This window comes from Podarcis liolepis (assembly GCF_965112155.1).
Source record: "Podarcis liolepis genome assembly, chromosome: 17".
In the NCBI taxonomy this organism is placed as follows: domain Eukaryota; kingdom Metazoa; phylum Chordata; class Lepidosauria; order Squamata; family Lacertidae; genus Podarcis; species Podarcis liolepis.
In genome coordinates this window covers 21,592,646-21,616,552 of record NC_139571.1, presented here as the reverse complement: position 1 = coordinate 21,616,552, position 23,907 = coordinate 21,592,646, and the positions used below count along the sequence as shown (strand labels likewise).

Below are 23,907 nucleotides of genomic sequence, written 5' to 3'. Positions count from 1 at the left end.
CTTGGGAGTTGGACATGCCTGCTGTAGGTTAACCAAGCAAGACAAAGATGAAAACCCTTATGCAAGTTTTGGGGTGGGGGGGGGGCACTGGGCAAGCCTCCTGCCAGCTAAGCACCTGCTGGGCGCGTCCAATCTCTCTTCTTCCCTCAAACATGCAGGAGACCTCAAAATGGGTGTTCCAAGGGCAGGGAGAATCAGCCTGGGATCTGTCTCGCCAGAGTGGTGCATGCTCTGGTTATCTCTTGCTTGGACTACTGCAATGTGCTCTATGTGGGGCTACCTTTGAAGGTGACCCAGAAACTACAATTAATCCAGAATGCGGCAGCTAGACTAGTGACGCGGGCACCGAGACCATATAACACCAGTCTTGAAAGACCTACACTGGCTCCCAGTACGTTTCCGAGCACAATTCAAAGTGTTGGTGCTGGCCTTTAAAGCCCTAAACGGCCTCGGTCCAGTATACCTGAAGGAGCGTCTCCACCTCCATCGTTCTGCCCAGACACTGAGGTCCAGCTCCAAGGGCCTTCTAGTGGTTCCCTCACTGTGAGAAGCCAAGTTACAGGGAACCAGGCAGAGGGCCTTCTCGGTAGTGGCACCCGCCCTGTGGAACGCCCTCCTACCAGTTGTCAAAGAGAAAAATAACTACCAAACTTTTAGAAGACATCTAAAGGCAGCCCTGTTTAGAGAAACTTTTAATGTTTAATAGGTTATTGTATTTTGGTGTTTTGTTGGAGGCTGCTCAGAGTGGCTGGGGGGACCCAGCCAGATGGGCGGGGTATAAATAATAAATAATAAATATAAATATAAATATAAATATAATAATAATAATAATAATAATAATAATAATAATAATAATAATAATAAAAAATTATTATTATTTGATGGATTCAGGGCCAGTCCCCAACTAGTGTCTCAGCCATCAGAGGCCACCGTCAGACCCAGCGGCTACATCTGCCAGTCATCGAATGCATACGTGGTTGTTACCCATGTGCTTTCTCTCTTTGTGTGTTTTTCAGGGCATCAAAGCTGTCCTCGCAGAGAGCTACGAGCGGATCCACCGCAGTAATCTTGTGGGAATGGGAGTGATTCCTCTGCAGTATTTGCCTGGCGAGGATGCTGATAGTCTTGGGCTGACGGGGAGGGAACGCTACACAATCATCATTCCCGAGTCGATAGTGCCCAGAATGAACATCCAGATCAAAGTAAGAGATTCCATGGGCAACGATGTGGTGTAGGCAATAAGCCCATTGATATCATGTCACCTTAAAGTATACCAAGTGGGGTCCCAAGTCCCACAAGTTTGATTGCCACTTCTGCATCACGCATGAACAGTGCTGTGTTTATTTGATCAAGGGATGCGGGTGGCACTGTGGTCTAACCACTGAGCTGATCGGAAGGTGAGTTCCCATTGCTCTGTCCCAGTTCCTGCCAACCTAACAGTTCAAAAACACACCAGTGCAAGTAGATAAATAGGTACTGCGGTGAGAAGGTAAACGACGTTTCCATGTGCTCTGCTTTCCGTCATGGTGTCCCGTTGCGGCAGAAGTGGTTTAGTCATTCTAGTCACATGACCCGGAAAGCTGTCTGCGCACAAGGGCCGGCTCCCTCCACTCAAAGGTGAGATGAGCACCGCAGCCCCATCATCGCCTTTGACTGGACTTAAGAGTCCTTTACCTTTAACCTTATTTGATCAGAAAAGTCACAGCTTCCTCATACTATGGAGGCTAGAGCGGAAAGATCGGAGCCTTAAAATTGTTATTACCGTATTTTTCGCTCTATAACACGCACCTGACCATAACACGCACATCGTTTTTAGAGGAGGAAAACAAGGGAAAAAATATTCTGAATGAAACAGTGGACGTATCATTTTTGTGATTCATGCTGTGGCCACAGACATGTGATCTGATGGTGAATTTGGGGTGACCCAATGCAAAAATCCTGAGAATCCCTGTGGATCCATGCTTTGTAACCACGTTTTTGCACCATTGCAGCCCCAGGCAACAGTGGGTGCGTGATTTTTTTGGGGGGGGACAGGCTGTAGCCATGGACATGCTATGTGCTCTGATGGTGAATTTTGGCTGACCCAATGCAAAGATCCTGAGGATCCCTGTGGATCCATGCTTTGTAACCACGTTTTTGCACCATTGCAGCCCCAGGCAACAATGGGTGTGTGATTTTTTTTGGGGGGGCAGGCTGTAGCCATGGACATGCTGTGTGCTCTGATGGTGAATTTGGGGTGACCCAATGCAAAGATCCTGAGGATCCATGTGGATCCATGCTTTGTAACCACATTTTAAGTGGGGAGGGAAGGAAAAACACAGAAGGCTAAGAATGCAGGAGAGGGCTATAACGTGAGGAAAGGAAGGCAAAAGTTTCCCCCCACCCACCCACACAAGCCAGCCACTGTTTAAGGATTTCATCCTTTTAAATGGAAGAAAGCATATTTGAATGCTGTGTGTCTCCAAAAACAAAAAGCAGGAAGTCAAATCAGAATTTTAAGCCGAACCTGTAATCTCTCTTCCCTTCACAAACATTGTTCCCTCCGGAGCAGGGACAGGATAGAGCGAGGGACGCTCTGCTTTCCCCTCTACTTGCCTGGAGGGGAGGGGCTTTCCCTGCTCTTTGTTCGGACGCTCTGCTTTCCTCTCTACTTGCCTGGAGGGGAGGGGCTTTCCCTGCTCTTTGTTCCGTTTGAGCAAACACAGCAACGAAACAGAGCAGGGTGGGCAGTAAGACCCTGAGGCAGAATGCAGGAAAGCAACAGCTTTCTCTCTCACAGAGCTCCCTTCTCCCTGAAGCGCGGTTTGATTTTTGCCTTATTTTTCGGCTACAGGGACCACACATTCGCTGCATAACACGCACAGACATTTCCCCTTCCTTTTTAGGAGAAAAAATCTGCGTGTTATAGAGCGAAAAATACGGTATTTATTTTGGGGAGGTGTAGTACACGGGTGGCGCTGTGGGTTAAACCACAGAGCCTAGGACTTGCCGATCAGAAGGTTGGTGGTTTGAATCCCCGAATGGGGTGAGCTCCCGTTGCTTGGTCCTTGCTCCTGCCAACCTAGCAGTTCGAAAGCACGTCAAAGTGCAAGTAGATAAATAGGTACCACTGTGGTGGGAAGGTAAATAGCATTTCTGTGCGCTGCTCTGGTTCGCCAGAAGTGGCTTAGTCATGCTGGCCACATGACCCAGAAGCTGTATGCCTGCTCCCTCGGCCAGTAAAGCGAGATGAGCACCGCAACACCAGAGTCATCCATGACTGGCGCTAACAGCCAGGGGTCCCTTTACCTTTACCTAGTACGAATGGGTAAAATCATGGAATTGTAGAGTTGGAAGGGACCCCGGGGGGAATCTTTTTGCCCAACGTGGGACTCAAACCCATGACCTTGGAATCAAGAGTCTCATGCTCTACCGACTGAGCTAGATCACGTGTTGGGCAGTTGCTTCATCGTTGGGCATCGTCGTTGAGCCTGGAGGGTCTGGGTTTGGCAGAGCTTTCAAGCTTAGTTTCTTTAATCAGCTGGAACATGGAAATTGGCTTAAGGAAAAAGGATTGCTTTGCCCTCAACCAAGGCATGTAAGGGGTGGGCCAAGGGGGGGGGGGCACATAGCTTGTTCCCAGTCTGAACTAGGATTGCTACATCTCAACTGGGCTGCAAGAGGCAAGGGTTTGAAATCGTGGTGTGGCCCACGTACCTTTTTTCTTTTGAGAGGGAGATATGAGCACTGTTTGCTGATGCTTTATATGCCTCTCTCTCTCTCTCCTTTCAACAGCTGGATACAGGGAAAACCTTCCAAGCCACCATGAGGTTTGACACGGACGTGGAGCTCACCTATTTCCGTAACGGCGGCATCTTGAACTATATGATTCGCAAAATGGCCGCCTAGTCTCAAAATGCGACTGTGCCATTGTCCAGTTATCATGAAATCTGCCTTTTCGTGATGAGAAATTCACAGTAATTGTGGGGAAGCTACACAAATATTGTCTAAAACCTGTGTTGGTTGTGTTTCAAGGTATTTTTTTACAAGCATTAGAATGAGAGCCTAGATGCCTTGACCACCCGACCACCATTGAACCTCATCCTGCCTCCAGTACCTTATTTTGTGTGGGTGAGTAGAATAAGAAATTCTGATTAACACAGGGCTTACCCTCTTCAATATTTCGCATAGTAACAGACAGTTGTTTTTTGTTCCATGTGCCTGAGAGATGAAATTATCAAGTATGATGGTCTCATATCTGTTGAAAGAGTTAATCATTTCCCTTGAAAATCTAATACTGCTAAAATTATTAAATGGCTTAGCTCTTATATCTGAGAGGGTGAGTGCTCTCTCCTTCTGTGATCATGTGTGAGGTGCAGGGAGAATGAAAGACCATTTATAATAAAATTTAATCTATTTTCAAAAAAACTGTTTCCACCTCTCTCTCTTTTTTAAAAGCCTGTTTTTATATATTGTGGATTTTGGTTTCTGAGCTTAAGTTCACTAAGCAGTGTGTATAGGCCGGTTCAAAATATAAACAGAGTTTTTCAGTGGCATGATATTGAACGAGTAGTGTTTCCACACACAAAAAACCCTTCCAATTTTGTGCCAATGAAAATTGGGTTTATATCCATGTTACAGCTGCCATAGTTATTAAATATCTATCCCACAACTTCCTCCAAAGGAGTCTAGCGCAGCAACCATGTTGATACTAAAGCAATGCAATTAAACCTTCCAAAAAGAATCACCTCCTCTTAAAACTAGTAATTTCAGGGGTGCCAAGGACAGGACTTTCAACCATCAAATGCCTGGGTAGACCGGAATGTTTTTAAATTTCTCCTAAAACATACTGATTGCAAAATGCAACTCAAATCTGTATTCATTTCCTGACAGAAAATAGTTTTACAGTGGTACCTCGGTTTAAGAACAGCCTTGTTTACGAACTTATTCAGTATGCCAACTCCGCAAAACAGGAAGTAGTGTTCCGGTTAGTGAACTTTACCTCGGTCTACGAACGGAATCTGAACGGTTGAAGGGCACTGGTGGTGGAAGGCTAATTAGGGAAAGTGTGCCTCGGTTTAAGAACAGACTTCTGGAACGGATTAAGTTTGTAAACCGAGGTACCACTGTACTTCGGATTTGAGACTTCCTGTTGTAACATCTATTTGTTATTTGGTTGAAATAGAAGTCCCTAAGGTACAGTGAATCATGTTTTTGGTTAGGAGTAGCATTCTGAATGATCCATTAAGTCAAAATGGCCAAATAGAATTATAGAGTTGGAAGAGACCACAAATAGAATTATAGAGTTGGAAGAGACCACAAGGGCCATCGAGTCCAACCCCCTGCTTGGCAGGGGGTTGGACTCGATGGCCCTTGTGGTCTCTTCCAACTCTATAATTCTATGATTCTATGAAATACTAAGACTGGTCTGATCCCTCCTAGATAGCACATTTACCTACAAAGAGCTTAACATTCCTGGAGCAATAATCATGCCGCAGACTGAATGGGTTTAAAGTGACTTTAATTAACTAATTTTTAAGAATTTCTGTTATTTGAAAGACTTGACAGTAGCTCGAGGACGGCATTTGGAACAAGGAGCGTAGAGAACTCGAAACCTTTTTGCATGCATGAGTTAATGTTTTTTGCCCAAGGTTGTTCGCTGCCTTGGAATCCAACCTACCTTATTATGGACTAGTTACAAACAAAAGCTGTACCATCATTTATGCCTCCTTGCCCTTACTGGAAGAAGAAAATGCAGATATAATCACAACATTATCTTCCTAACAGCTGCAACAGCTACAGTTTCCTCTTTAAAAATAATAATAATTTTTATTAAGTTTTCCATTTAACAATCCAATCATATCACATTAATTATTCCAAATTTTACCAATACATATCATAAAGTCCAAATATTTTGCCAAATTATAATTTTTTGTTGGGAGTTCCCATGCTTCGAGTTCAGTAGGGTCCAATCATCTCATATTTCTGCTGCTTTTAGTGTTCACCAGTCCCATCTTTCAATCTTCTTGTTATTCTTTTTCTTAATAGCCTCTGAGTTGTTTCCACAGGTGAATTAAAGTAAGCAATATTATGTTTCTGTGTGAACTTTGTAAGGCAACAGCTACAGTTTCCAGTATGTGCACGAAGTTGTCAAGCCATCACAGAGAGTGCCACACACGACAGATGTGACTGGGAGAGAGGTTTAATCTATTTAAGAACTTCAATGTGCACGTGGTAAATACCGTTAAGATTCCAATCAACCCACCAAGTTTTTGTTCTTTCTTTCTTTCTTTCTTTCTTTCTTTCTTTCTTTCTTTCTTTCTTTCTTTCTCCCTTCCTTCCTTCCTTCCTTCCTTCCTTCCTTCCTTCCTTTAAAAGGTTTTGCAGAATGGCATTTGATCAAGCAATGCTGACTAACACATAAGAGCGCTAAAGTACAAAATACGTCAAATGAAGCTTCTACAGTAATTGCAATGATAAAACGCAGAGTTTAATGCTATTAACAGCAAATGCACTCAATGTTAGCCTTCCCCTTTAAAAGCTGTAAAAATGGAAGGTGCCTGTTTGTTCGTTCAGAACAAAGGTTCCACAAGTAGCTTGGCCCGTTCTGCATTTTAATCGGACATTTCTTTAATATCAAATTCTTTCAGCGCAAAATTAACGTCTTTCCATTTCCGGAAATAATCCTGCTTCCCCTTGACCACGTCGTATACCGAAAAGCTCTCGATTTTTATGATGGGTATGTCCTCAAATGCCTTGTACTTCACCGCGATGCCCCAGTCATGCTGGCATTTGGCATCGCTGCAGTATATCTTGCTTTTTTTCTCAAAGTGACCCCAGTGGACGGGTTTGCTATGAGGCCTTGTTGTATACCGGTTCCTGAAGTGCTTATCTATGACAGTGTGGTGAGCTACCTAGAAGAAAAACGTACAAGTTACATGAACATTCGGCCCAGATTTAGGACTAGTTCTTCATGTTGGAATGAAATTACTTGGCTTTCGCAAAGAATGTTTAAAGAATTACGAAAGAATATTATGATTATGAGAAGTTGGTAAGGATAAGACTTAAGTTTTAAGGTTTATTTTATTATAGAGAAATAAGGTCAAGGATTTGCTGGGATAATTAATAACTAGGATACAAAGAAAGGGAGGAGGAGGAGGTCTAAGAAAGAAGGTAATGACAGTTAAGGTTTTGAAAATAATGAATTTGTTTTTAAAATGTTTTTAAAGTTTTGTGATTTTTGCATTCTTTTTTTCTTTTTTTCTGTCTTTTTCTTTTTTTCCTCATTTGGAACTTTTTCTTATAGTGGGAAGGGGTAGGTTTTCCCCCCCTCTTTTTTCCCTATTTTGTCAAGTATTTTTATCCTTTGTACTCTTTTCTGCTTCTATTTTTTTCCTTGTTTGTAATATTTTGAAAATCTCAGTAAATATCTTTAAAAAAATAAAAAAGGACTAGTTCTACACAGGCATAGTCTGCACCTTGAGTGAAAAGCAGCAAAAACGTTTTCGTAATGTCCCCCAAAAAAGAGAGGGGAAAAAAGAAGCTCAACAACTGAATTTTACTTCTTGAAACATGGCAACCATATTTTTACGGGGTTTGCCTTTGCACAAAGGTGGGGAAATGTTTTCACCCAAAGAGCTACATTCCCTTCTGGGCAACACCCTGAGGTCCACAGGCCAGGCTGCGTAGGTTGGCAAGGCTAGAGACAAAAGTGGGCACAGCAACCAATAGTACCTTTGCACAATAGGCTTGTGTGTATGTGTGTGTGCGTGCGCGCATACAAACACACCACTCTGTTCTCCTAAGCAGGCTGCCAAGGCCACTTCTGAGGGCCTTCTCGGTAGTGGCGCCCGCCCTGTGGAACACCCTCCCACCAGATGTCAAAGAGAAAAATAACTACCAAACTTTTAGAAGACATCTAAAGGCAGCCCTGTTTAGGGAAGCTTTTAATGTTTAATAGGTTATTGTATTTTAGTGTTTTGTTGGAAGCCGCCCAGAGTGGCTGGGGAAATCCAGCCAGATGGGCGGGGTATAAATAAATAAATAAATAATAATAATAATAATAAAATTATTTGGTAGTTATTTTTCTCTTTGACATCTGGTGGGAGGGCGTTCCACAGGGCAGGTGCCACTACTGAGAAGGCCCTCTGCTTGGTTCCCTGTAACTTGGCTTCTTGCAGAGAGGGAACCGCCAGAAGGCCCTCGGCACTAGACTTCATTGTATTCTATTCACCACGTTTGCCCTGCTTGAGAATCTTACTCCATGTCTCCATCTGATCACAAATATGCAGAAGCAACACCTCACTCGCAATTTAGCAATATAGATGAGCCACAGAGCCGCTGTGGTTACATTTGTCATTTGACTAAAATGGTCATCCATTTTTACAAAGGCATAGGATCCCTTTTGTTTTCCCCTCAAAGCACTTGGGCACATGAGATAGAGCCTGCTTTTCACAGCAAGGGACCCGGGCAAAAACACACAAAGATTATATCATTTATTTGGTGCACAGAATTTCACTTGCATCCCACTACAACCGGAAGCCAAAATGGGTGCTAACCAACTAAGGCTGGGCTACAACTCCCAACATCCCTGCCTATTGGCCAAGGCTGATGGGGACCTGGGAGTCCAAAATGTAGGAGGGCAACAGGTCGCTGAAGGTGCTTCTAATATTGGATAGCTTTAGCATATTCGGGAATCAAACGTTTTCTGTCTCTTTTGTAGGAGATGTGTGCTTTCTTGTGCATTCTGCACAGTTTGAGCAGAAGAAACACAAGTGACGCAAAATTCACCACCCATGCCCTCATCCATAAATGACAAAATTGGTTAAAACAACAACACAAAACCCACTCCGTGAGGCATAATGCGTAAGAATTCCCACTGTAAGTTTACCTCAAGCACCCGGATATCTTCCACGTCACAGGCATGTGCTTTACACTTCCCGCACAACAATTTCCGCTTGCCCGTCTCCAGCTTGGGCTGAGGCTCTTTCTTCTTGGAATCTTGAATTTTCTTTTGTATCTTCTGCAAGTCGCTTATCTAAGGGGAAAGGAGTGGTTAGAACAGAGGGCGAGAGATAACCACTTCTCTGGGGAGCCGGAATACTCCTGGAGGCTGATGATTATTGCAGAGGGCAGAACACTTCAATGTAGGGAATGACGCAACGAAGGGCCATGGGGCAGAGCACGATTTACCCTATTTTTCTGTGTATAAGACACCCCCTATTTTGGGGACCTGGAATTAAGAAAATTGTTGTTGAGTTTTTTGGGGGGAGAATTGTCCATTGTTGTTGAGCTTTTTTTGGGGGGGGGGGATTGCCAAAAATCACTCACAATACTGAACAGCGCTTCCTATCACACATGATGCAGAAGCCACCAATCGTCTGACAGCCCACCACCAGCAGCCCGCCCAATTGCTGCAGCAGCAGCCAATCAACAAAAGTGCTTGACACAGCCATGGATAGTGGGTAGTGTAGTGGATAGTCGCTTACAATCTCCTGCTCATGGCAGCAACCAGTCTCCCGTCCCCCCTATGCACAATCCGTGCATAAGACTACCCCAGTTTTTATACATTCTTTTAACATACAAAAACCTTGTCTTACACACAGAAAAGTACGGTACATCCTGAATCTCCCAAGGTGGATCTCCAGGCCAAGTTGGAAATGTCTCCTGCCTAAAACTTTGGAGAGTAGGGCTAGGTAATATATCAATATAGTCTCCCAAACTGGTGTGATATATTGGGATGTTGAAAACCAGACTATCGCCTAGGCCTACTGGAGAGACACTGCCCATCAGTGTGGCCAGAACTGTGCTAAATGGGCCAATGGTTCTGACTCCAACACATGGAAGCTTTTAAAAGACATTCAAAATTTAGGCAGGCCTTTGCAGTGGCGGAGGAAGGGGGTGGGCCACCCCGGGTGTCACCACCGAGGGGGGTGACAAAATGCCAAGTGGCACTCACTGTGGGGCCTGCAGTGCGCCTGAGCCACACGTCTCTCCTGGGAGAAACACAGTGGCTTGAGCGCGCGTAAGCTTCACACTGCCCAAACGGTCTGCTCACTGCCTCCCCACAAGCTGTAGGGCAGCTGAGTGGGAGGAGGCAGGCAGACTCCTTGGAGGCCCCGCGGAGTGTCCTGCCGTGGCTCACCCCTCCCCATGGGCGGCTGGCCCCGCCCCTGGGCACAGGGCATGTGCGCTGCCCCAGGCGCCCAATCGGCTTGCTCCGCTGCTGAGCCTTTGTGCTTGCCTTCTCCATAGCTGTCAACTTTTCCCCTTTATTGCGAGGAATCCTATGCAAAATAAGGGAATTTCCCTTAAAAAAAGGGAAATGTTGACAACTATGGCCCTTCTCCCACGTACTCTGCTTCTGAGCTCCAGAACTCACTCATGGGGCCAACAATAGGTTTATTTGTTGTTGTTGTTTGAAAGCAAAGTATGAAAATGGAGTCACCTTCTGCGCAAATGTCTCCTCATCCCACTTCTGCACTTTCTCGATGGCTTGGTTCATCATCTCTTCTTTTAAGATGTTATATTTCTCGTTCTCCTCCTGTTCTTTTTTGCTTGTCACAAGGATGCACTTGCTATCTTTGGCTCTTCCGCGTCCTGAAGGCGGCACAGAACAAACAGGTTTAGAAACCACAGAGCAAGGAAAGGTGGAGGGACACCCGCTGCCACACTCACTTTGAGGGGGAAGAAGGGCAGGAAAGCCCAGGCATGAGAGTGAGCATGACATGCCCTGGGATAGCTCAGTTGGTAAAGCAAGGTAAACTCCGATCTCTCCAAGTGCCCCACTATCCCCCACCCTCCAGGTTGCCTCCAGCAAACATTCCCAAACATTTCATGGGGCCAGTGGAGGTTTAGCCCAGAATGTTTAACTTGCTAGATTACCAGATGCTTGCATTTACAAAGTGATCACATTGCACTCTGAACTTGCTTCTCTTTCTTCCCACCTCTTCCTTTTGCGTCATGCCTATTGAGACTGTAATCTAATCTGGCAGAGACTAGGGCTGCGCAATATATCGTCCACAACTAGTTTGATGTCCATTTCGTGATATCAGTTTCATTATTTTTGACCTGGCAATATATCACAAATTATGATGTGTGTGTGTCTGCTATGCTATGAATGCACAAATCATGATGTGGGAAAAACCCTGAAGCTTCACATAGCTCCATCCTTATTGCAGACACCATGATATATCGGTATATTGTGATGTTTAGCTGGTGATGCTATAATGATGCTGAAAACCAGATGTTGAAACCTAGCCCAAGTAGAGACTTAATTTTGCTGGCTTCTGTAGTACCAGATATTGGTGATTGCTAGGAGTTGGGGTCCAGCCTTTTCAGAGGGCACCACATTGACTAAAAGGTAAAGGTACCCCTGAACATTAGGTCCAGTCGTGGACGACTCTGGGGTTGCGGTGTTCATCTCGCTCTATAGGCCGAGGGAGCCGGCATTTGTCCACAGACAGCTTCCGGGTCGTGTGGCCAGCACGACTAAGCCACTTCTGGCAAACCAGAGCAGCGCACGGAAACACCGTTTACCTTCCCGCCGGAGCGGCACCTATTTATCTACTTGCACTGGTGTGCTTTTGAGCTACTAGGTGGGCAGGAGCAGGGACCGAGCAATGGGAGCTCATCCCGTCGTGGGGAGGGATTCGAACCGCCGACCTTCCGATCGGCAAGCCCAAGAGGCTCAGTGGTTTAGACCACAGCGCCTCCCTCGTCCCCCGCATTAACTACCTCTGCTCTAAACACTTTAAGAACGTAATAACTATTAAGCAAATCAGAAACAAAACCATGGCCAGGATCAATAAGCTCATTTTTTGTTCCATGATGGAGGCAATGTCTACAAAAAGACTCTTGAAACACCTGCTTTCCAGGCTTGCATAACCTGCTACGAATTGTGCAGCCGCACAATTGGCAGTATAAGCTCACCCTCGGTTGGAACACCATCCATGGCCTATGGACCATGGAATAATTACACCACCTACCTCGGACTTGTATCATTTTGATGACGTTGCCCGTATATTCATACAGAAGAACAAGGTTGCACTGAGCAATATCTATCCCTTCATCGGCAACAGATGTAGCTATGAGCATTTTGCTGTCCCCATCGGTTTTGAAGGAGTCCAAGACACCTTTTTGATTCGGGAGTGTCATACCTTTAAAAAAATAAAAAATAAAAATTATCCACAGAATGAAAGCTATTAACACAGGCATTGCCCTTAACAAAGGCATTGCTATTCACCGTTCTCAATAGTGTGGTGTTCTGAATTGGCACTGTCTCAACGAAGTTAGTAAAAGACAAAGTTCCCTTACCTGTTTGCTGATTCCTTTTCCCACGGCCCATCAATACATCTGGCTTCAGGTGTTGAAGTTGGGGGTTCTCTTCTATCCAGTTCTTCAATGCCTGTAAAATTTATTGGTCTCAGAATTTCTTTCCACCCAGTCTTTGATTCAACTGAGCTTTAGGCCACACTCCCACATATATCTACACAAACAGATGCTCAACAGTTTGAGGCAGATATTCTGTAAGAAATCCACAGCGTTCTTTTCAACTCACTAACCAGTCACTATCTTAAAAAAATTCAGAGCACCGAATACGTAGGACATGAAAAACTGTCCTAGGATTGAAATGAAGTTATGCTTTGAAGCATATACCTTCTGGGCGGTTTGAGAAGGTCTTCTCCAATAGGTTCTCTTTTGGTGACACTGCATGAAAGCCAGTGTCATTGACACACTTGGGACACATCATGCTGAACCACAATTCAGTGTGATGCTCACAAACGGGAAAGAGCCTAGCTAAGTTCATATTCTTCCCTCTCTCCTCCTGTGGCACAGGCAGGAGTCCAGAAGCTTCTGTTTCAACTTTTGGCTAACCGTGGTTTGCTAAACATGGTTTGTTTGTGTGGATGACATAGCAAACCATGGTTTGCTAACCACGGTTTGCTATGCCATCCAAACAAACATGTCAGCTGTTGTTTGTTTCAAATAACCCACCTACAAACTATAATTTCTTAAGATGGGTTGTTTAACCAGCCCTACAGACAGCATAGAAAGCTATGCGTAATCAAAACTTCCAAGTTTCCAAACTGCTCCTCCCAGACACACAGGAAGGGGAGAGCTTCTAGTCCTGCTCATTCATGTCACATTGGATTGGCACTCATCCATCCTTTCAAACAGAGAGAAGCCAAAACTTCACTCCTAACCTTGCCATTTTACTCTTGATGAAACGAGACAGCAGAACAAAATTATTTTTGGATGGTGTGTTTTATGTTGACATGTCACGATTATTTTACTGCATAGCTAATTTATTTTTAAAAACAACTTACTGGCTAGGAAGCCAATGTTATTGATTCATATTTCAGCCCAAGCACAACAGAATAAATAGACAAGATATTTTCAATTGCCCCATTAGGGCTATTAAGACAGGTTCTCTTACAGCTACTAGTGCCCTTGTCTTCACGAAGAGAATAGTCCGTGTCTGCGGGTTGAGGCGGTATTCTTCTTCCAGAATAAAAGTGACCCTTTCCAATTTGGGGTTTTCATTGGATTCATCCTGAGCATCTTTACACAGCTCTGGCAATTTAGCTGCAGAGAAAAAAGTTTTATCTCCGTGTGTGTGATATATGAGAGATCATACCCCCCCCCCGCCCCCGAAGAAAAAGGAAGAATCTAGTACACAAGACCATTGCTAGTTTCTTTTACTTCTCTATAATACTTGCTTAGTTACTTCACTTTAAAAAAACAAAACAGATTAGCTGAAGTAGTGCCGGATTTATGTATAAGCTAAACAAGCTGTAGCTTAGGGCCCCACTCTCTTAGGGGTCCCCAAAAAAATTAAAGGGGAAAAAACTGGATGTACTTTGATAAAATACATATTTTGTTATGTGCAACTGGCTTTAGATACCTATTAGGTCCATAAATTACCATATAGGATATATTCAACACAAAAAACAGTGACAATTTGTGGTTGACAAAGGACAGCTGGACATATAAAGGGCCCCATTACTTTCAGTAGCTTAGGGCCTCATCAAACCTAAATCCTGCGCTGAGCTGAAGCAACTTACAATTTTTTCTGTATTTCACCCAAAAACTTCAGGCAGGACCCATGAGGTGATCTTGTTTTATCATCTCAGCAACCTTTTAAGAGTTTCATCAGCAAAGGATTGAGGCAGCTTGGCTACTTCCTGTTTCTTTTTCACTTCTTGTGGCGCTGTGGTCTAAACCACTGAGCCTCTTGGGCTTGCTGATCAGAAGGTCAGCGGTTCGAATCTGTGGTGGTGAGCTCCCATTGCTCTGTCGAGGTCCTGCCAACCTAGCAGTTCGAAAACACACCAGTGCAAGTAGATAAACAGATACTGCTGCGGTGGGAAGGTAAATGGTGTTTCCGTGCGCTCTGGTTTCCATCACGGTATTCCGTTGCACCAGAAGCAGTTTAGTCCTGCTGGCCACATGACCCGGAAAGCTGTCTGTGGACAAATGCCAGCTCTCTCGGCACCGCACCCCATAGTCGCCTTTGACGGGACTTAACTGTCCAGGGGTCCTTTACCTTTACCTTACCTTACCTATACAAGATTAGTGAGAACTTGCTCCTTGTTTCCAGCTTATACTTCAAATGCATTTACTTGGCTACTACACCTCCACCAGGAAAGGAGGTATTACCAGCGCCATTTTTCTAGAAAAAGAGGTGCTGGAACTCACCTCATGAATGCCTCCCTCATTCTCTTAGAATGGCAATGGCGCCCAACTGAGAGGTGCTGGGTGAAAAAAAAGCCCTGGCTATTCCTTTGAAGTACCTTCAAAATCCAAAGTCAGCTTCTCCTCTATTTCATCAAAGCCTCCACTTCGGATATTCTTAAAGAACTCCTTCAGGTAAGCGAGTGCATCTTGAGTTCGTGCATCTTCATTGATAATGAGGGCGTCGTTGTATTTCTGGATGCAAAGGAAAATTCAAACGCTTTTGAAATCAATAATTCAACTTAGGGGTGAAAACAGAGGCGGGGGAGATTTTTCAGACTGAGGGCAGCAAGCTCCCTTCTGGACAATCTTCAACGACACAACTTCCAGTGGTGCGGAAGGCAAGGAAAGTAAATGTAGGCTTTGCCCGCAAGGCTAATTGTGGTGCCAGAGGCTGTGGTTAAAATAAGGAGTGGTAAGATGGACTCAGGCAAACAACGTTCTAGGTTGAAAACGGCCACAACTTAAAAGCTTCTGGGAAATGATATATAATGAGGTGAAAAAAATGTTGTAATATACATTTATAAAAAAAAGAAGCATTTTTGCTGGGCATTGTAGGAATTGATATAAATAGAAAAGAATGTAAGCTGTTTTTATATGCAACAACGGCAGCAAGAATATTATTGGCACAAACAATGGAAGCAAGAGGAATTACTGATGAAAGAAGAATGGAGGATGAAATTAATGGACTATGCAGAACTAGATAAACTAACAGGAAGGATTCAAAATCTGCGGGACCAGAAATTCACAGAAGACTGGTGTAAATTTACAGACTATTTGAAAAGTAATTGTGATGATCAGACTACGTTTGTAGAAGCGTCTAGTAAGGTTTCTTGGGGTTGGCATGACACAAAATGGCGGCCAAACCAGGCCCGCTTTAAACCCCTCTCACCTAAAGTAGCTTGCGGATGCAAACTCACCACATGAACTTGGTCATTTTCTCCAATAGTAAACACTGCATGAATTGTATGTGTGGTAAGACAGTGAAGAGTAATAACTCACTGAGTGGAAAGAGTTGCCACAGAATGACAAAATGGCTCCCAAGGAGACAAATATGTGATCTTGGTTCAATACCACTGAGTGTAGAAGTCCATCATTGACTATTGTAACATCAATCCAAATAAGACAGGCTAAACACAAATCCCTCTGTTCATTCCTGGACTCAGAGCAGAGGGGAAATGGCTGGCTTTCTGAGGAGAGTGGCTACTCACCCGAAGGTGTTCTGTGTAAATAAAAAGAGCCTTGCAAACGCGGCTTTCTTCCTCTTTGTCTGGCAGCTGCAACACTCTGCATTTCTTCTGCACATCAACGATCCATTGCTCATATTTCTGGGTTCCAAAACACCGACTTTTAATGTGAGACAAAGCATCTGACGGGGTGAGGGGAGGGAAAAACAGGTATGCCGTTGCCAAACTCAATAAAAAGATATCCACTTAAATGAGGCACAGGCAGCATACACAGCATACCTTTAAAGCATGACTTCCCCAAAGAATCCTGGGAAGTGTAGTTTGTTAAGGGTGATTGAAATTGTGGCTCTGTGGGTGGTAAACTCCAGTTCCCAGGATTCTTTGGGTGAACACATTTGCTTTTAAATGCATGTTGTGTGTTTGTAACCCTAGGTATGGAATTCACTTTCTAAACAGGAACTATATATAGTTTATAAAGTGAAGTTAATCCATTAAGTCTCAGTGCTCTTGCGGTGTGTGAACCTTTAGATAAGATATATATATATATATATATATATATATATATATATATAGATAGATAGATAGATATAGATATAGATATAGATATAGATAAGATATAGATATAGATATAGATATAGATATAGATATAGATATAGGGGGTGTACTTTAGCATTGCAGTGTGATTTCACCCCAGAGGCACAAATAGATAGCTGTGTATGTATGTATTTATCGGTAACTGTTTTAAGAGTTTAACTTTTTCTATGTTATTTGTACGCTGCCTTAATTCCTGGTCTTGGGAAAAGGCGGGATGTAAATATCATCATCATCATCATCAACGGTGGAAGCCTTTAAAAAAACCCCACTTTATTTAAGGTAGATAAGGACAAGATGAAATTATGCAACTGAATATAAATATAGATGGGAAATGGCTATGTATATTTTTTTTAAAATTTCCACCTATGATCTTTTTCTTTTACTTCTTTATTTTTTCTTTGTTCTTTTTCCTGATATCCTATCTTTCATTTCACTCCTTTATTGTGAATAGCATTTTATAGAGGTATACATAACTGTAAATATGAAAAGACACAAAGTATTCTCCAATTTTTTTCCTTCGTTATATGTATTTTCTTTTTCTTTTGTATTTTCTTTTGTTGTAAATATGTATGTTTTCTAATTTGTACTTAATAAAAATTATTTAAAATTTAAATTAAAAAAATAATAATCGTCATCTGTGTAAATTGCTTTGCGATGGTAACACAACAACAAGTGACATAATCATTATAATTAAGCTGGGAAAACAGTGACTACCTCAAAGACATTACGTAAGTGTCCCAAAGACATATAGATGTAGCTCAGGAATGGCATCCCTAAGCCTGCTCCAGGCCCTTACCTATAGCATAGAGTTTTCTTGCTAGGCTCTCAGTTGCAGACATCATGTCTGCAATAATGGTGACAAAGCGGTTTTGGGGACGTTTCTTCACGAGGCAAGTCACTGCAGTAAAGAAGAACCAACGTTAGCAATATGTTATTACCTGGAACCTGAGATCATCCATTCATGATTACTTGGGTCCTCAGCCCAACAGAAAATGTGTTCTTTCAAAAATGGGGAGGACTTTCTCTTACACCAACATGCAATCTCAATTTGCCTTTGTGGCTAGAAAGCATCGCCCGGCCCCTGCAACGCATGTAGGGAAGCCATAATTGACAGGTACTTTCCCATGTCCAACTGGCAGACTGGAGAAAGTACAATACAATTGCATCAATGATGACATGGTAGATTAGACCACAATCCTATTATCACAAGTAAAAATGGCCTTAGCTTAGGGTTGCCATATTTCAAAAAGTTTCCATTGAGCTTTTTTGGGGGGGAGGGGCAAAGTTGTGTCTTCCCCCCAAAAATATGTTTTCCCCTTTTTTTAGGGAAATTGACAAAAAAATCATTGGCACTACAGGGAACCATGCAGAGGGCCTTCTCAGCAGTGGTGCCCAACTTGCCAAGGGGCTAAATAACTATACAGCTTTTAGAGTACACCTGAAAGCAGACCTATATCAGGAAGCTTTTAATGTTTGATGTTTTATGATGTTTTCATGTGTGTTTGAAGCTCGCCACAGTGGCTGGAACAACCCAGACAAATGGGTGGGGTAATAATAACAGTGCAATCCTAACCAGTTATCTCTCTTTTGGACTACTGCAATGCGCTCTACGTGGGGCTACCTTTGAAGGTGACCTGGAAACTACAACTAATCCAGAATGCGGCAGCTAGACTGGGGACTGGGAGCAGCCACTGAGACCACATAACACCGGTCTTCAAAGACCTACATTGGCTCCCAGCACGTTTCCTAGCACAATTCAAAGTGTTGGTGTTGACCTTTAAAGCCCTAAACGGCCTCGGCCCAGTATACCTGAAGGGACGTCTCCACCCCCATCGTACTGCCCAGACACTGAGGTCAGCGCCGAGGGCCTTCTGGCGGTTCCCTTACTGCGAGAAGCCAAGTTACAGGGAACCAGGCAGAGGGCGTTCTCGGTAGTGGTGCCTGCCCTGTGGAACGCTCTCCCACTAGATGTCAGAGAGAAGAACAACAACTTGACTTTTAGAAGGCATCAGAAGGCACCCCTATTTAGGGAAGCTTTTAATGTTTAACAGACTACTGTATTTTAATACTTTGTTGGAAGCTGCTCAGAGTGGCTGGGGAAACCCAGCCAGATGGGCAGGGTATAAATAATAAATTTATTATTATTATTATTATTATTATTATTATTATTATTATTATTATTATTATTATTATTATTACTACTACTACTACTACTACCAGGGCTGGAGCTAGACACATAAAAAAAAAAGTTTCAGGAGAGCTCACAATGGGAAATCACGTTGCTGAAGGATATACCTCTACTGCGTCATCTGGTGTCACAGCGTTATAACGCATTTAAAACACTTTTTAAAAAACTATTGTAGCTGAGTCCCAGGTCTACTCCAAAGTAGGTCCTATTGAATTCACTGGGGCTCCCAGGTAAATGGGATTAGGATTGCAACTTTGGCTGAAGGTATGAAGCGAGCAGAGCCATTTAGGAAGGCACCATGCCATGATGTCTGCAGGCTGTGATCTATAATCCCACTGTTCCTTGTGTTCCACAGTGTTGCCCACCACACTTGAGCCTCTACCAGTGCCATTACTGTAAAAGAGCAGTGGGGTGGCAAGGGTCTATACCACAACTTGAAAAACCCCTCCAGTCTTGCTCAGGTCTAATCTCCTTTACCGTGTAAGTAGATCTCCCTGGGCGTCTTCTTCTAACGGGCATGGGTGGAAGCTACATTCCTTCGAAAAGACAGCAGCTAAGATGTGTACTAACATTTTTGGGGCTTGTAGACAACTTCCTCCAGGTCCTTTATGTTTTCTCTGACTGTCGATATAACTTCGGCATTCAGCATGGCACAGATCTTGCAAATGTATTCCACCGTCTCACCCAGGCTCTTGGCACTGCCAACTCCAAGGGAGGCCGTCAGTCCTACAATCTGAGCACACGTTGCATTTGATTTATTTGCACACCTGCAACTGTGGAAACTGTGGCAAGTTCAGTCCCTATAAACTGCATGTCTTGTTTATACATATAAGCAACCTTGGTTTAAGGAGCCGTTTGGCACCTAGCTTATGTATCTGAGACAAAACTGGGTGAGGCAGTTAATGCAGATTTTACCTTTGCACACTAGGCTAGCTTCTACACCCACCCACCCTTTCATCTAGGCAAGCGAGAGGCACTGTCAAAGGACAAGGTGACATTTCAAGGAAGCAGAAACACTCAAGGAAGGTGTGAGGTAATTCTATGGAAAGGTATGGTCTGAGGAGAGTCTCTGTGACCAGACAGAGAAGCTGAAGGGCAGCGTTTGACCCCGGGCCTGACCTATAAAAGCAGTTGTGACTATTGGGTGATATATTGTCCAAAACCGGTTTGAAATCCATAGTGTGATATCGGTTTCATGAATTTTGACCTGGCAATATATTGCAAATCATGATGTGTGTGTGGGTGTTATGTAAAAATCTACCTATTTATCTACTTGCACTTTGACGTGCTTTCGAACTGCTAGGTTGGCAGGAGCAGGGACCGAGCAACGGGAGCTCACCCTGTCACGGGGATTTGAACCGCCGACCTCCTGATCGGCAAGTCCTAGGCTCTGTGGTTTAACCCACAGTGCCACCCGCGTCCCTTAATGCCTCAACATAGTTTCATCCTTATTTCAGACCCCGTGATATAGTGGTATATCGCAATGTTTAGCTGGTGATATATCGTGATGTTGAAAACATCTATCTATCGTCCAGCCCTAGTTTTGACTTCACCCATCCTGACTTTCCCTGGCAGACGGATGTAATTCTTCTGAGCTTCTAATAGTTGACCCATGAAAAAGCTCTGAGCTTTTTTGGTTGTTTTGGCCTGCGTTCCCAAACCTTCTCAATGACCGAACCACGTCTCACCTGAGGTAGCGGTGTTGCGGCTTGCTCAAATTTAAGATCTAAGTACTTGGACATCAACACGCTGTAAGGGTGATTCCCAGTCGTGTTATGGCACTCGTCGAAAATCATCAGCGTGAACGACGAGAGGGAAGCTTGCTCTCCGTAGTTGAGGCAATTCACGAGAATCTGAGGCGTCATGATGGTGATATCGTTCGCCTCAATAACCATATCCGAAGGGGTACCCACTGCGCTTTCCCCACACAGGCCTGCAACACTGAATCTGGAAGCGAGAGGGGGAGACAGACGCCGTTGATAACACTAGGAGCTCACCTTGGGCACTCAGCGGGTCTGAAGACACATGACAATGTTTTAAGAAATACCACCGTGTGAAAGATCTATGTGCCCAAGTCCCCACTCCACCTTTTGCTTTATCGTTTTGTAATTTGGCACCCACAGGAGAAATTTGCAAGGGGAAAGATCAAAATCAAAAGGTGGCAGGTATTTAATTATTAATTAATTAATTAATTAATTAATTAATATTTAATTAATTAATTAAGGACTAGGGCCCTTCAGGATTTAATCTCCTTCCATTGGGCCTGTAAGACATAGCTATTCCGCCTGGCCTTTAATTTGAATTCAGCCTGATCTTTTATTTCCCTTCTCTTCCCTCCCCTTTTATGAAGATTAACTGCTCTGAGACCCCATAGCTAATTCTCCCCTGGCCTCCTCGCTGGCCCAAGTAGGATCAATTCAGCTAGCTAGCCCTAGGGATTATCTAATTGATTTTTGAATTTTATTGTTATTCATGTTTTTATACTGTACTTTACGCTGCTTTTATAATTAAGTGTTTTAAAGTGTTTTAAATTTGTTGTTAGCCGCCCTGAGCCCGGTTTTTAAACCGGGAAGGGCGGGGTATAAATAAAATTTTATTATTGTTGTTGTTGTTATTATTATTAAATATATACTGTCTGCACCTGCTCATCCAACACAAGGAGACTCTTTCTGGTCAAAGAACGGCTGAACCAGGCCACAATTCACCATTGGCAAATACTAGAAGAACGAAGGCTTGAGCAGGAGCAGGTGGGGAGGGCTGGCAGTTTACACTTGGCCTCTTCACAGTGGCACTGCTGCTGCTCACCAGGAGTGAGGGGGAGGGGAAGGCATCAGGAACCATCGCCCTGGGCGCAAATTCTGAAGGGCACAACTGGGCCGCTAGACTGGAGGTGGCTCCCTTTTCCGGCCCGGCAACCCGTGGCTCCTGAGCACCCGGGTGGGCTGCGAGTGGAGAGTGAGCAGTTGGCCTGTCCCTTCCCTCCTGGGGCAGAGCCCCCTCTCCCCACCCACCCTCCTTTGGTGCCACACGCTTCTCGCACCACGGCTGGCACCGCTGTGGTGTGTGCTGGGTCACTGCTGCCCTGGGTCTGCCACAGAGCCCCTTGCATGGGAGCAGGCAGCCACAAGCATGGTGGCATGCCGTCAAATGAGGAAGCAGGCCCATGAGCCTTGGTGGCCTGTCCCTTTTGTGCCTTGCCCCGGGCACTGGCAACTGAGGCTACGCCACTGGTACCGGTGAAAGCGCCAGGAAGTGGTGGCAATGCCACTGCCAAGAGGCCAAGCAGATACCACTCCCTCTCCCAAGCCACTCCTGGGTTTGAGCATTTGACTGCTCTGAAGGGCTTTGATTGAAGATTTTTTTAAAGCATTCAATCCACCTGAACAACAACAGTTTTTGGTTTGGTCCGATACTCCGTATATTAAAACACCTGCTGGATTTTCTCTCACATGTTTTACCGGAACCGGTGCATTCTGTCCTTTCGACATCTACCATTTAAATGGACCCGAACCTTCAGAGGAGCTTTACAGAGCAGGCAGACAGGCCACATGGAAGGGCCAGCAAGGAAGCTGGGAATCACAGGCAGTTCCATGCGGTGGCTTCCGCCGCTGGTGACTGCCTGTGCTCCTTCTTGGTCATCTGCAGTGATAGCAGATGGTCCGAATGAGAAGCTCTGTGCCCCTCTCCCAGCTGCAGGGCTTGGGGACCAATAGCCTTCAACCCTTGCTATACAGGAGGATTCCTGGCTTCACATGATGTTTTGACAGACGCTGGACCAAGCAGCTGAATGACGATGTCAACCCCAGGTAGCAGAGCCCAGTTAAACTGTGGATTGGTTCCCCCATGCATGACCAGGCATTGCAGATCTGACACAGAGATAAAACTCTTCCTTGCAATGAAGGTAGGAAGACATCTGGTGGTGGAGGAGATAGGGCACCCATTTCTTGGGAAAGAAGATTAGGAAGCATCTATCTATATAGAAAAACCCTCTCTTTCCAATCGTTTGGGTTCAAGAAGGCTCAATGACTACATAGGTGGACTTAAGGTCGTACTTTCCCTTGAAATATTCCTCAAAGACTTTCTTCTGTTGTTCATATACTGGGACTTTAGTCGTGAGGAAGACCACTTTCCCCTTCCGTCCAGGAGGCATGTTGCGGAGGTGATGGTCACATATCATAATAGACACAAAAGTCTTCCCAGAACCTATGAAGACAGAATGCAGAAGACAGGGCTGGTTGGATAGATTTGCAAAGCAAAAGCGCCTCACTGCTCCTGGAATGAACCAAAATGGCCTTATACCTTTCTGCAACTTCCATACCACTTGCCTAAGAGATGACTGTATTGTATGTACCAACAGAGGACCTGATCCCCTGGCTCAGAGTTTGGACTACGAGAGGGCAAGTCTCCAGTTTCTAATATCCAGATATGTACATTTCCAGTACATTTCCGAGCACAATTCAAAGTGTTGGTGCTGACCTTTGAAGCTCTAAACGGATATGGCCCCAAGGTGCAGTCATCCATCGTCTCCCGAGACAGATGCCAGCCAACCAGTATTTTTTGTAAGCTGCTTAAACATCTTAATGATTGTATACTGCTCAAATTCCCTCCATTAAATAAATAAGAAGCAACACAGTCATGAACTTGCAACTTCAGTTCCCCAGCTAGAACATGGGGATAATTTGAGCCTTTTAAGGCTATTGTAATAATGCCGTTCCCACCATTTTTGGGTGGGTGGGATAAATTTGCCACACCCCTCCTCCCCGGGAAGAAGAGGAGAGGTGGTATCTCCCCAGGGGGAAATGTTATGGCCCAATGGGCGATTTCGCTCAATGGGGAGAAGTGGTGACCAGCTATTTAAGCTTGCTCTGCCCCCCACTCTCCCCTCTTTTTTGTTTGGCACCTCCCCCCGCCCTTTTGTGGTGTGGGCCTACAGGCTAGTCATCTGTTTTCCAAGGGCAGAATAGGAATTTTTTGGGGGGATACTCTAATGGACCGGGGTCTTCTTTCCCCACGCCTATTCCATACTGTAGGGTGATGTTTGTTGGAGTGCTGCTCCTTCAATTTGGCTAGTGGGCATGTGGTCCGGGCAGGTGAGAAGATTTCAGAAATAATGGAACACTTACCTGAGGCAGCATTGGGTTGTGTGAATCCCTTAGTCACACAGAGTTTCTATGCCAGATGAAATTACCCCCATCTATTAATGAACACCTGCCCGGACTTTAG

At 44.4% G+C, this 23,907-nt stretch overlaps 2 protein-coding genes across 2 annotated transcripts in view; one reads left to right on the top strand and one right to left on the bottom strand.

The window, feature by feature from the left end:
* ACO1 (aconitase 1) overlaps window positions 1-4,407 on the top strand; it is a 52,766-nt gene extending 48,359 nt beyond the window's left edge. The window contains exons 20-21 of the mRNA XM_083482255.1: window positions 1,017-1,202; window positions 3,775-4,407. Coding sequence (XP_083338381.1) covers window positions 1,017-1,202; window positions 3,775-3,888 — 300 coding nt within the window. The 3' untranslated portion in view covers window positions 3,889-4,407. The remainder of the gene's footprint in view (window positions 1-1,016; window positions 1,203-3,774) is intronic.
* Window positions 4,408-5,483: 1,076 nt separating this feature from the next.
* The window catches only part of RIGI (RNA sensor RIG-I), a 29,491-nt gene continuing 11,067 nt past the window's right edge, over window positions 5,484-23,907 (bottom strand). The window contains exons 7-18 of the mRNA XM_083482248.1: window positions 22,737-22,887; window positions 20,373-20,631; window positions 19,255-19,417; window positions 17,293-17,394; window positions 15,927-16,084; window positions 14,775-14,910; window positions 13,418-13,566; window positions 12,295-12,385; window positions 11,967-12,137; window positions 10,427-10,578; window positions 8,870-9,016; window positions 5,484-6,893 (exon numbers count right to left, since the gene is read on the bottom strand). Of these exons, the coding sequence (XP_083338374.1) occupies window positions 6,594-6,893; window positions 8,870-9,016; window positions 10,427-10,578; window positions 11,967-12,137; window positions 12,295-12,385; window positions 13,418-13,566; window positions 14,775-14,910; window positions 15,927-16,084; window positions 17,293-17,394; window positions 19,255-19,417; window positions 20,373-20,631; window positions 22,737-22,887 (1,979 nt within the window). The 3' untranslated portion in view covers window positions 5,484-6,593. The remainder of the gene's footprint in view (window positions 6,894-8,869; window positions 9,017-10,426; window positions 10,579-11,966; window positions 12,138-12,294; window positions 12,386-13,417; window positions 13,567-14,774; window positions 14,911-15,926; window positions 16,085-17,292; window positions 17,395-19,254; window positions 19,418-20,372; window positions 20,632-22,736; window positions 22,888-23,907) is intronic.